The sequence below is a fragment of the Mustela nivalis genome, assembly GCF_964662115.1.
Source record: "Mustela nivalis genome assembly, chromosome: 4".
Lineage (NCBI taxonomy): Eukaryota > Metazoa > Chordata > Mammalia > Carnivora > Mustelidae > Mustela > Mustela nivalis.
In genome coordinates, this window is record NC_139023.1 from 153,212,398 (window position 1) to 153,225,943 (window position 13,546).

The 13,546-nt window shown below is 36.2% G+C and overlaps 1 protein-coding gene across 1 annotated transcript in view; it reads left to right on the forward strand.

Annotated features, from left to right (window-relative positions):
* The window catches only part of HPGD (15-hydroxyprostaglandin dehydrogenase), a 29,127-nt gene extending 15,827 nt beyond the window's left edge, over nt 1–13,300 (forward strand). The window contains exons 5-7 of the mRNA XM_082726942.1: nt 7,541–7,617; nt 9,886–10,049; nt 11,051–13,300. Of these exons, the coding sequence (XP_082583068.1) occupies nt 7,541–7,617; nt 9,886–10,049; nt 11,051–11,189 (380 nt within the window). The 3' untranslated portion in view covers nt 11,190–13,300. The remainder of the gene's footprint in view (nt 1–7,540; nt 7,618–9,885; nt 10,050–11,050) is intronic.
* Nucleotides 13,301–13,546: the final 246 nt, after the last annotated feature.

The window sequence follows — 13,546 nt, forward strand, 5'->3', positions numbered from 1 at the left end:
CATTGCTTCTGACAGTGGGAAGGAAGAAGTAGTTGTCACAGGAAAAGCAATTTGCCTGCTAATCCTTCTCCCACCTGCCTATGTACTTAGCTGTGGAGGTCCTAGTGAGCCCTGGGGGCATCCTCTGTGCCTCTAAGACAACCACTCAGGGGCATTTTGTGAGAGATCCTGTTAGGGTCTCATTTCCTGAGATGGAAAACAGTAAGTAAGAAAACTTAAAAACATTTAGAGTCTTAAGAAAATACTTGAAAAATCATTGATTTTTAAAATACCAGCCCAGTATTTTACTTACTTGGCTATGTTTCATCTAAACTGATATAATTAGCTTGAAGTTAATGTTGAGGTGAATGTGCTAAAGATACTTCTCCAAGGGGCAGCTTCCACTTAAACCTACATTGAGCAAGTACAGAAAGGAGAAGGGGGATGTGAGAGTAACTAGGCAAATATTCTACATGAAGAGCTATATACCGGTATCTCTTATGAGCATGGCAGAACCAAATGGATAGCGTGGCACAGACATTTTAGACAGAAACAGGATACTGAATTTCAAGGCCCTGGGTCTCCCATGGCCTGAAGAGCAGTAGTGGGACTGGAATGTCACAACAGAGCAGAAATTTCAGGTGAGCTAAAATACTCATCACCTTCTATCATCTCCAGGCCAAAAGTAAAAAGAAGACCTAACATTCTTAGGAAATGCCACGTCACAGGCATTGTGATAAAATCTTGGTTATATGAGTTTTACCTTTGACCAACTCCCTACAACTTATTCCAAACAACTGTATATAACTTGGAAAATGTGATGAGAATTAGCAGTAGTAATAACAGCAGTTTTTATTTTGCCATTATTTTAAGTGTATGCCATAGAGTAGGTGATCCTACATTATCTGGATCTTTACTGGCCAAATGCCAACTGTTAAGAACCTGCGAGCCACCTTTCTTGTTTAGTACTGTCGACATGCTTCATGGTGTCTATTGTGCTGTCTTATGGCTTAAAATGATTAAGAAGGGACAGACTAGAAGGAATCAATAAGAAAGATGAAATATATATGAATTGGTCTTTCGAGGAATGGATAAAAATGTTTAGAGTTTCCTAGCCAGATTAGGCAATGAATAGTCTTCTGGAACTAACATGTATAGATGATTACCTAGATGATTAGATACCTAGGGATTTGGTTCAGATGTAAATTCTGACTCAGGAGGTCTGGGAGAGGTCATGAGATTTTGGTGATAGTCCTTGGACCACACTTTGAGCATCTAGCCTCCAGTTTACAGAGATTCATGGAATGGCTATGAAGTTCATCTCCATTTCCTATGATCACAGCACAGGCAATGCCTGAACTTCTAGGAAGGAGACTTTTGGTAGAACATTAGAAGCCACTTTCCAAGAATTAATAAAGTTAATTATTAACAAACAAAATTACCTTTCTGGAAAGATTTTTATTGTAGAAGATGTAGTGGTTTTAGGAAGGTTTAGACCACTTTTTATATCCTGTCACACTTTAAAACATGATTTAGGGGCACCTAGGTGTCTCAGTCAGTTAAGCATCTGATTCCTGATTTCAGCTCAGGTCATGATCTCCAAGTTGTGAGATCGAGCCCCACGGAGGGCTCCATGCTCAGCCAGGAATCTGCGTGGGATTCTTTCCCCTCCTTCTCCCTCCCCCTCTGCCCCTCCCATTGTTTGCTTGTGCGCTCACTCTCTCTCTCAAATAAATACATAAAACACGATTTGTTAATGGCAGACATGATACTGAGAGAAAAAAAGCAGCAGCAGATAATGTGTTCTGTTATGTGGCACATCACATAATGGGGAGGTGTCCCCATTACTTTGGTCAGCTTTCTGCACGAACATACACAGATTCTCACCAGTTCTCCCTTTTCTCTCATCTTAGAGAAGTGATAGTTAAAAACAGAAAGGTGGGTACACGGTTTCCTTTTGGATTGTGAAGAAAACATGAAGGGCTCGGATTCCTGCTTTTTGGCATAGCTGCTAAGCTACCATTTATCATGCAAAGACTGGTATCCTTAGACTCTCAATTTATTTTCCTAAACTGAATTTCTTTAGCACTTCTGTAATCTGTTTCACATGGCTTCTACCCATTTAAAAGAAAATCTGTTTGGAGGTCCAGTACAATTGCCCTGTCCAAGCAGATTTCAGTTTTTTACACAAGATCTTTTTGAGTTTTTAACTTCTATGAGACATAGGGATTAAAGCTATCTGTTGTAAATATGGGCAGGAAGGATATTAAAGATGGAAGAACTAATGTGGAAATGGAAATTATATTTTTCTAAATGACTTCCTTGTATGTTCTGTAATTGCATATGTAATTTTCAGGTATTTAAATTTTTCTTCGTAATTATCTCATCAGTCAGTGACTATTTGGTGTTATTATCCTGAGTGGTTGTAGAAATGATTTCTCTATTTTGTGGGTAGAATTTCTCCTTCTTTTGATTTTTTTTTCTAAACCTATTGTCATGATAAACAATCCTGTAACTAATTAGACATGTTATATTTTGGTGAAAGTCAGTTTGGGATTCTGTAGGTGAACTTTGCACCATTCTGGGTCTAGAGTGAACTTTGTACCATTCTGGGTCTAGAGTTTTAAAGATAAAAGCTCCAGAGAGTTTTAGAGATAAATATTCTATTCTCGACCTTTTAAATATAAATAAAAATGTCTTACAATATTTTTTTTTAAATGTCATTTCCTTGGAGACTGCCATCTTGTTGCCACAATCCCTTGTTTTGTTGTTGTTAAGTCCTTTAACATGAAGAGCCTTTAACATGAAGGTATCAATTTGCAAGATGTTAGAAACCCAAATTAATTCCAGCAGCTGGTCATGGAGTTCTAATACTGGCAAAAGTCCCTTGAAGTCAGATGACAGGCACCGATCTAGCAGTTCAGCCAATGAAGGTCTACTCTCTGCCCTGCACCAGGGGTCTTTCCATTAATATGACACATTTCAATAGAGTATTTAATTTTTCATTTATTTGAAAGAGAGAAAAAGAGAGTGAGAGATAGCGAGCACAGGAGTAGGGGCAGAGGCAGAAAGAGAAGCAGACTCCCCACTGAGCAGGGAGCCCAATGCAGGACTCAATCCCAGGATCCCGAGATCATGACTTGGGCTGAAGGCAGGTGCTCAACCAACTGAGCCAACCAGGCACCCTTCAATATATTTTAAAGACTACTTCTCTATGCCGTGTACTTGAAAGGTACTAAGCACACAGATCTTAAATGAATGTACTTCTGTAAATCCTCTTGAATTAGTATTAACAAGAGTCCACGGTTTGCCAGGGTCCAGAAACCAAAACAAGTTAGGACATGGACCAGATTTGTGGCATTTTAATTCAAATGTCAAAATATACATTCTGACAAAAAGATATAATGTGGATAAATAAGTCTATAAAACAAGATTTGGAGATGTTTCATCCTAAGGAAAAATATTTATATAAAATAATAGCAAATTGTACAGCTTATTATGTGCCAGGCACTGCTTAAAGTATTTTATGTAAATTAGCTCATTTGGGACAAAATAATAGCAAATTGTACAGCTTATTATGTGCCAGGCACTGCTTAAAGTATTTTATGTAAATTAGCTCATTTGGGACTCAGCAGCTACCATGATGGCTCTAGTTTACAGAACAGAAACACCTTGGTAGCCCTCACTTCTTCAAAGGTCACATAGCTCATTGTGATGGATTCACAATTTGTATTTGGGGACACCTGGGTGGTTCAGTCAGTTAAGTGTCTGCCTTCAACTCAGGTTATGATCCCAGAGTCCTAAAATCCAATCCTACGTCCGGCTCCCCTGCTCAGCGGGGAATCTGCTTCTCCCTCTCCTTCTGTCACTCCCCCTGCTTGTGCTTGCATGCATTCTTTCTCTCAAATAAATTTTAAAAAATAATCTTAAAAATAAAATGTTCTCACTGAAAAAAAAATTTTTTTTTCTTAACTCAGCCAGCCTAGCACCCAAAGTCCAAACCACTGTGCTATAGTCCCTCTCGACAACTTTGATTAAAAGGATATTTTTGAGTGGTTAAATAGTATAAGAAAATGTTTGTCATGAGATCTGTTTGATGGGAGCTGTGAAATGAAAATTCGAGTAGAGTGAGTTGGGCAGCAAATGGGAAGCAAGGAGAGTAGAAACAAGGAGTAGAGAAACTCTTTTCAATACTTCGTGTTGTCAAGAGATACAGAATTGTAGCTGGAGGAAATGTGAGACTATGGGTGTTACTTATAGATAAGTGATCTTGAGACATGTTCATATCTCAAGGGGTATGACTCTTGTTTGATTTTCTCTTGGTAACAGTGACCGCTCTAGGCTTCTTAGAATACTATCTTTAATTTCTATGACAGGGTGCCTAACTTGTTTTCTTCCTACCTCTACTGGTTCTTTCTTCACAGTCTCTTTTGTTCAGTCATCCTCCTCTACCAGAGATGGCTGCCACGTATAGTTGTGCAGGTTGTAAACCGCAGAAATTTGGTGGGGGTGGGGGCGTAGGGGGTGGGAGGGCTAGGGCACGGCACAATTTACACAACCAAGTTAATGGTGTTTCCAGAGTGATAGCATGCACACCCTGCACAATTCTATGTGCTGACCCTGATTCCCAGCCTCAGAATATATTTTTATTTGAAGCACATAGAAACAACATATATTAGTATTGCAGGGCGAAGGTAAGTAACAGAAGTACAGTTGACCAATACTGAAACTAAACCACGATAGCAATAATATTGTGTGTAAAAGAGAAGTGGCTCTTGAGGTCTAATAGAAAATGTTGGATGTGAAATATTCAGAAAAAATCATAGTGAAAAATTTTAAAAAAACCTTAAAAAAAAACTTTCTTGACCCATTTTGTCTTCTTTTCACAATAGCAAACTGAGGTACAGATGGTAAGTCTCCACCTGGACTGTCCATTGGCAAGCTGGGGGGAAAATACTGCAGATCACTAACCCACCCTACCTGTTTGAAACATAAGAAGCAGCAGTGAAAATCTATATGTATAGGAAGATAAAGAAAAAAAAAAACCTCTATTTAGCTAAGTTAACTATGACTTGCTTAAGTAATTGAAAAAAAGAATTCTCTTAACTTATAATACCCTAAAAGTAAAAACAATCCAGATATCTATCAACAGATGAATGTATATGCAATTGATGGGTATATCCTTACAGTGGAATACTTTTCAGAAAAAATGAAGTTATTAATATACACTACAGCATAGATAAAGCTTCTAATAATTATTCTGAGTGAAAGAAGTCAGACCAAAAGATTTTATAATATATGATTATGTTTGTATAATAAACTACAGTGACACAAAGCAGAACCGTGTTTGCCTAGAGGGAGGGGGAAAGCAGAAGGAAGAGACGACAAAGGGGCAAGAGGAGACTTTTTGGTGATGGAGATGTTCATTATCTTGATTTCCATGAAACCATTATCATGGTTTCATGAGTGTATACATATATCAGCATTTATCAGACCCAATGCTTTAAATATATGGAGTTTATTTTGTGTCCATTATACCCCAGTAAAGCTGTAAAAAAATTAAAATGGACACGATTTCTGAATGTTTGATACTGACTTATACAGCCTTTGAGCTAATATCAGAAAGGGAAAGCAATGCACAAGTAGACATTTTTCAGGATGTCAGTGAAAATGTCATTATAATGTTAATAAGATTCATAAAGGCAAGTGCCACTTTAAAAATGCAAACAAACTTTTCACATTCTGGTCACCTCTCCAATTGTACCTTTAGAGGAATGTCTATGTTTTGTGCTTGCTTCTTAAATGGAACCACCTTATTTGATTTATTTCACTTCTGTGACACTTTGAACTAGCATGGGTTCAGAAGTTCAGTGCCTTCACACAAGTAACAAAAATTCATCCTAAATTCATCTTTGACAACATTTATGAATGGAGTCCTTATGCTTTTTGTTTCGGTGGCTGCGCCAGCATATCTCTGATGAAGGGTCATTCTGCATTTCCTGCCATCCGTGAACACCATTCTTCAACCAACTGCCTTTGTCTTGTAAAGTTTTACAGAGAGGCAAACAGCAAGGAACTTAGAAGAGCACGCAGCCCCAATGCCTGGCTTTATTCCCTTTATTCCCTTTGTCCCCAACCCCGAACACACCTGTGTACCCTGTGCAGGCATCATAAATTCTTGCTGACTGACATCGATGAACTTAATTAACTCACACATTTTACTTAACCTAAGAAACAACAACAACAAGAGAGAGCCACACAGTACAGTCCTTTGAGATCACTGGGTGGACGCGCTATGTGTGATCTACCGTCCTCAGTGATTTAAAGTGCTGTTGAGCAAACATACTTTATAAATTGAGACCTGGCAGGCACCCAGAGAGTGGTTAAGGTCTGCATTTATTGCTGAACTTTGGCATAACACACTCAACAACTGATTGGTGGTGCTCTGGGACTGGTTAGCTGGGTGGAGATAAACATGTCTCAGCAGAATAATTTAGTCTTATTAGCGTGACATTTGATATTAATAACATTATAGTAATCAGAGATCACTGTTTCTTGACTCAGAAATCACCAACTAGAAAAATGTTAAAATGAGTTAATGGGGGAAATTTGTTAAAAACTGAAATGTACAGATGGCTCTAATTTAAAACCTTGCTGTTCATCATGGAATTGACAATGATGAGAAATAAACTAGATAGTAACATTTCAGTAAAAGGTCTTGCCTATTGTTTTGTGTATTTTTGAGGGTTGGGCGAGGAGGTAGGGGGGAAGAGAAGCTACGTGTGTTACAATATTTCTGTTTCTGCAGGCCTGGAATTTAATCATACATTCCAATAGTTACTATTGTGTATGTGTGGAAAATTAAACCAATTCTGAAATTGCTTGAATTCTGTTAGAGCACATGATTATGAAATGAAACAAAATAGCATCATACATCTTTATTTCTGGCTTTCTTTCTTTCTTTCTTTCTTTTTTTTAATTTAATTTCTGGCTTTCTTTACCTGAGTCATAGACAAGAAGAGCTAGGTATCTTTTACAGATCAGAATCAAAAGCAGTTACTTCGAATTTTCTTAAATACTTTAGAGGGATCATCAGTACAATCAGTGATGGGGGAAATGCCTACTAATTCATAGCAAAGAGAAGTCCTCTCCACATCTCTTTTCTGAAATTTACACTTCAGCCATGTGGGAGTTTTACAAAATGTAGAATAGATCCTTTTTAAAAATCAAGTCTTAAAAACTGAAAATTGGTGGTAACTTACTTGGTTTAAAGGTGATTCTGCTTATGTTTCAGATAACATGTACTTGTCTCGACCGAGGGTCATGGAAACAGACTTCCATATCACTCTTGGCTTCATTCCTAGGCTGTAACTTACACGCCATCAATTCTGGCCAATATAGTAGAGATCACGGAAGGAAAAATGTCTCATAATTATTTTCGTGTATTTTGTAGAATAAGTTTCAAATGGAACAGGCACAAATTACTCAATCGTGTAGCAATTATTGGATTTTTGTCTGCTTATTTTTTAGTTAAATTCTGTAAATGTTTTGTTTGTTTCAGGGCTCATGCCTGTGGCACAACAGCCTGTTTATTGTGCTTCAAAGCACGGCATAATTGGATTCACACGCTCAGCAGCGGTGAGGATCTAACAACCGAACTATCTCTTGTTCTCTTTCTGTGCATATGTGAAACATGGGTTCTAGAAAGCAGAAGGAATAAATTCGGAATTCAGTGCATCTGGTTTAAAGAACGAAAAATAAATTATCCTATAATCGTGATTATAAAAATGGTTTTCAGATCCCATCAAGGAGCAAATGAAGAAGAGATCTTTTAAGAATGAAGTCTCTAAACACAGATATGTTATTGAAATTTTCCTCAGGGTCAAAAAAAAAAAAAGGAAGGCACTCTTTATTTTTAAAATTGACTCCAAATGTAAAAATTGTTAACTTCAGGCCTTCTTGAGTAGAACATGTATTGTGCTCTAGATATTACTTATTGTTGGAGATAAAAAGGCTAGCACAGAGAGATGGGACTGGAATTTACCAGAGAGAGTAGTCAAGGATGACGTCTCCCTGAGGCCTAGGGTGACAGGTGTACAGAGCTAAGAAAAATAGTGTAGGCCTGATTGACTACAAGCAATGGTGGCATGAAGTAAGAATGCTTGCCTTTTTATTAACTGAAAAGGGGGCATTTTTGAATGGAACCTGAGGAGCAAGGAGAGAGTCAGAAGCAGAAGCTAGACAAAAAGCAGCTTATGGACCACAGGAATGAGCTTAGATGGATTCTAACTCCACTAAGGAGTGACAAGATCAGGTTTCCATTTTCAGAAGACTGTTCTGGCTATTGTTGAGAGAATTTATTAGGACAGGTGTAGAAGAGGATAGAACAGTTTAGGGAATCTCTGCCATGATTAATCTAGGTGAGACAAGAGAAGGGCCAGACAGAATTGGAGAAGAGATGGGAATAGAGAAACTAGATGCATGTTCAGTCAAAAGGAAAGATAAGCAGCTCTCATGCTCTTAATTCAAATTTATTGGAAATTTTTATTTACTTGCATAGATTTAATCTTTAATTCAACTTTTAATGAACACATAAAAGTATTACAAAACAAAATAATCCTGATGAGCACTGGGTATTATATGCAACTAGTGAATCACTGAACTCTACACCAAAAACTAATGATGTACCATATATTGGCTAATTGAATTTAAATTAAAAAAATAAAACAATTTTTAAATACCAGAAATTTCCTATTTACAATGACAAGAATGTAAATCTGTACCATCAATTCTCATTATTTTTGGTAGTTAGCTCTATAAAATCACTTACGAACACTGCATCAGAGAATACTGAACTGTATTTCCTCAGGGAAATGTGGGGTTCCTTCGAACCTATGCTCACAGCATCTTGACCAATCAGTCCATACATAGCCTAGTCTTACATATATTTCTATGTGAAGACATGTTATTTAATATGCATGGTGTTCACTATGTAATATATGAACATGAGCAACAGTATTTATACCTCATGCCTGAAGGAACCTTATCTAACACATGAATTTCCTCTGTACGGCACATGACAGCCTTCCCTCGCTTGGGACCACTATGCTTGGGAGGCGTTTTAAGTAGCAAAGTCACCAACAGAAAGCACGAAAATGGGAAAAACATAGACTGAATATATCACAAAGAGGACGTGTGTTTATAGTGTAAGAGCTGAAACAAGGGCATTTTTTTGATCGTGGTTGGAACATTTGCTCTGTGCTCATCCATAAACGACCCCAAGCACCCCATGACTGTTGATTTTAAGGGTTACAAAGAAACTTTAGCAAGTAAGTAAATGGAATCCAAAAATAATTGACTACATTTTGTTTTATAAATAGTTCAAATAAAATCAATAGGTTGAATGTGAGCCAAGAAACGCTAGTCTGAAGATGCTTAAATTGTCCTCTGCATAGTGCATATTATCAGGAGTGTCTTTAGAATCAGAGTCCCAGACTTACCCCTAACAGTATTTTTTAAGGAAATATTCTCTTGTTATACAATCTTTGAAGGCAAACCTGAGATACTAATTTCTGAGCCTTGGTTTTTTACGTTTCGCTTCCTGCAGAGTTCAGTAGATAAAAGCAGCTTAGATAATCAAGTATTTTCAGGAGTTTCCCAGAAATATTGATTTTTAAAGAATTAATTATCTGAGGCTTTCAGGAATTAATTTAATGCTTTAAGTATGTATTCTTTTATTTTCTGCTACCAGTCAACCTTAACATTGTCTTTGTTAGATCGCTAGAAGGATATCTGACTAGTATTTTCCACATCAGAGTCTTTGAAATGGTTTTAATTATCAGTGTGTCCCATGGTATACATTTACAAAGCAACTGAAACCTGCAACCTTCTACTTCTGATCCACAGATGGCAGCTAATCTCATGAACAGTGGCGTTAGACTGAATGCCATTTGCCCAGGCTTTGTTAATACACCCATTCTCGAATCCATTGAGAAAGAAGAAAATATGGGACAATATATAGAATATAAGGATCATATTAAGGATATGATGAAGTTCTATGGAATTTTGGAGTAAGTAAAACTATACCAATCTTCCTTTTTATGATGGAGCAAAGTACTATCTGGACATAAGCAATAAAATGGGAAAAAATAACCCTTTAAATCTGAGAAACTAAAGGTGCTTCAAAGTGCTGGTTTGGCAGACACACTAAAAAAATATTTTTTTGGGTGTCTGAATAGAATGTTTACACATTATGAATTCCAAGAAACAGAGCATCATAATGCCGTTGGCCATAATGAGATATTTAAAAAAAAAAAAAAACAAACATGGTGTTTAGTTGCCTGTGGAAGTTATGATACCTAATTTGACTAAATTCCAAGCAATATTCACATTTACTTTTTGTGAAATTTCATATGGCCCCCTAGCTTCAACCGTTTTCCTAAGAAATGGTTTCTCAACACACGTATTTGGCGAACAGTGTCTGAGCTCAAGCAGTTGGTTTCACAACACAGAGTCATAACTGTCATGACAAAGGAATCAGACCATCACCTGGGAGCAAACCATGCCTCTACCCCGACCATAAACTTATCTGTCAACCCATGGATACCTCAATTTTCTCACTTATAGAATAGAAATAATGCTAAAATAGCATTTTTGGAAAGTCCGCGAATACATTGATATGTGGAAGGTTTTTAAAAGAGCAACAAGTAGATAATAGATGTTCAGTTAATGTTTTCTATAATTCCTCACATTTCTATTTTGATACCATTTTTATCTGGTAAGCCTAAGATCTACTATAAGATAAAGATGAGAAAATAATCATTTTCTGAACAATAAATATAAGTTCATAAATTCTTCCTGTCAGAATGGCATGGAAATCTACCACGCAGTTTATCATCTGATTTAGTTGATATCTATCTAACTGACTAAAATATGGAGGTAGCCATAGCTTCATGATATCCAGTTCCTTATTACATGTTAAAGGTAGATTTTTTTCAAAAACAATTCAAAGTGTAGTGATAATTATGCCTTATGTTGGGTTTTTAAAAACCAATGTTCCCTTTATTTTTAGCCCATCAATGATTGCAAGTGGATTAATAACACTTATTGAAGATGATGGTTTGAATGGCGCTATTATGAAGATCACAACTTCTAAGGGAATTCATTTTCAAGACTATGAAACGACTCCATTTCATGCAAAAACTCAGTGAACATCTTACATATCTGCCATAACAAGAACAAATGACTTCTATTAGACTATATCTTCATTAGAATATAGCTTTTTAAATGAAATGTAATTGTGTTATTCTCTGAAGCTTTCTTCCATGCATTTGATATTAACTTTATTTCTAAATGATTAGTTAGGTATTTGGATAAAAATCAGGAACTATCAAAAATAAGGATGTGAACCAAAGCTAACTTGATCTTTATAGTCCATGTAATGATTGAAACAAAGAATATCCAAGGAATATTCTGCATTTCAGAAAACGTATTTAAATTTGTGGTACATAAACATTAATGTTTTTCAGAATATCATTTTAAAGGAGATACTTGAATTGTTATTTAATCAATCCAGATGTAAAAATCTCATTTTGTTTTTATGTTTTCACTTGAAAAAAGAATCTACCTAAAATGGCAAATTTTTAGTAACAATAACTTTTACTTATATTCCATCTTTTGGCTGAACATTTCAGCTCTTTACAGATGTGGCATATTTTGGGACCAGTAGTTAAAGAATAAACTACAGTGTGAATATATCCCAAATGAGGAATCTGATGTATGGGAAAATGACAAAGTAACTGGCTGAGATATTGATCCACAGTTCAGCCTTCCATCTAGGAAAACAATTTCTTTCCTGTTTGCTTACTTTAAGAAATTTAATTTCCTCCAGAAATCTCAGGAATGAAATATTTAACAGTTATAGCAAAAACGGTAGTGCTCTTAAGATATTATATTTAAGATCACCTCATTAAAGAAAAAAAAATACAAATGTAACATTTTTCAGGTTACTTCATTTGTACCAAGTTCCATAGTGCCTAATTTTTAATAGAACTCTCTTCTTTTTCTAATCTCCAGAATTTAATTAGTATTCTATATATAGCTATTGAGGAGAAGAAATCAATTTTTCCACAGCCTCAGTTGTAAATGTTTTTGTGTGCTCCAAGTCATAATAACAAGAGGTAAAGATAGCCTGTGAAGTTTTGCTATTTTCCCAGTCAAGTATTTTCAGAAAGGATCAGTAAATGCAACTGCTTTGGGTAACATTATTTGCAAGCAATTAATGCCACAGATAGTGAAAGCACAAGATTTCCAAACCAATCATTTTTTCATAGAAAATTGTATAAGTGATTCACTCTGCCTGTTAAGTCCAAAGGTCTCATCTTGGAGCAAATGGCCTCCATGTGAGAGACTCATGAGGATTTTCTAGAGACACCGGAGTGTTACCATCACTTGCTCTGCTTTAATTCTGCCATAGGGAAATACTGCCTTCACTTTTTAGGAGTAATTTTAATAAGAATAACTCCTGTCCAGAGTTTCACATAATGTATTTGAAAAGCAACAATGAGCATCTGTGAATGTCTGATAGAGAAAGGTTATAATCCTGCGTGAGCTTGTTCATACATTGTGGTGGCAACTCATCAGGGAATAATACAGGCATGTGGCAATGTCACTTACCTTACATATTTTCCTACTGTAGTGTTAACCGCTGTAGCTAAAACTTCTCATTTATAGATGATTTTCTTGTATGGGCACCCTTTAGTATACTCTGTGCTTTGAATGGAAATTGTTCCAAATCAGTGAACTCTGCAGACATTTAAAATCAAATACGGAGTAGAACTGAAAAAAAGGGAGCTATGTTGTAAAAGTTTATTTTACATTAAAATGTATCTGCTATAAATAGCTTTTTAAATAAATATATACCGTTATACAATATCTCTGCATACTGGTTGGGAAAAAAAAATTAAATTTGGGGGAGGGGAAGCCTTAATTTCTTTAACTGTATTTTTTCAGTGAAAATCCTAATGTAAATAATATGTATTTTTTTTTTCAAATGTACTTTTCTTAATAAATGGGGAGTTCCCAGAACAGCCTAACTAAAAATATGTGGACAATGAAATAAGATTAAGACTTGATAATGGCATTGAAATGTCCAACAAACTTAATTTTTGTATCCAAATAATTTCAGATACTTACTGTGCCATTTAAAGTTTAAGTGACTGTGATGATTTCTATTTTTCTTCTATCTGTTCACAAGTTGAGGCTACTGAAGAGGTCTGAGGATGTAAATTTTTAATAAAATTCAGTGATTTCGCATACTAAATATCATCTGAAGGGGAGCTTCTTTCTCACATTTGAATTTCTAAAGGTGAATTTACTCATGCACTGGCGGGGTAGGGGGTGGGGGGTGACTGTCTACTGGGTCACAAATGCTGGCTTCAGTCTTTCATCTCTTCCCTTTTGTTAGCTTCCCTCCTAGGCAGCTCTGTCCATATGATGGCTTCAGGATCGATAGCCAGAGTTTCACCAGCTTTCAGTCTGGCAGAAGTACTTGTTTCTGACAGCAGAT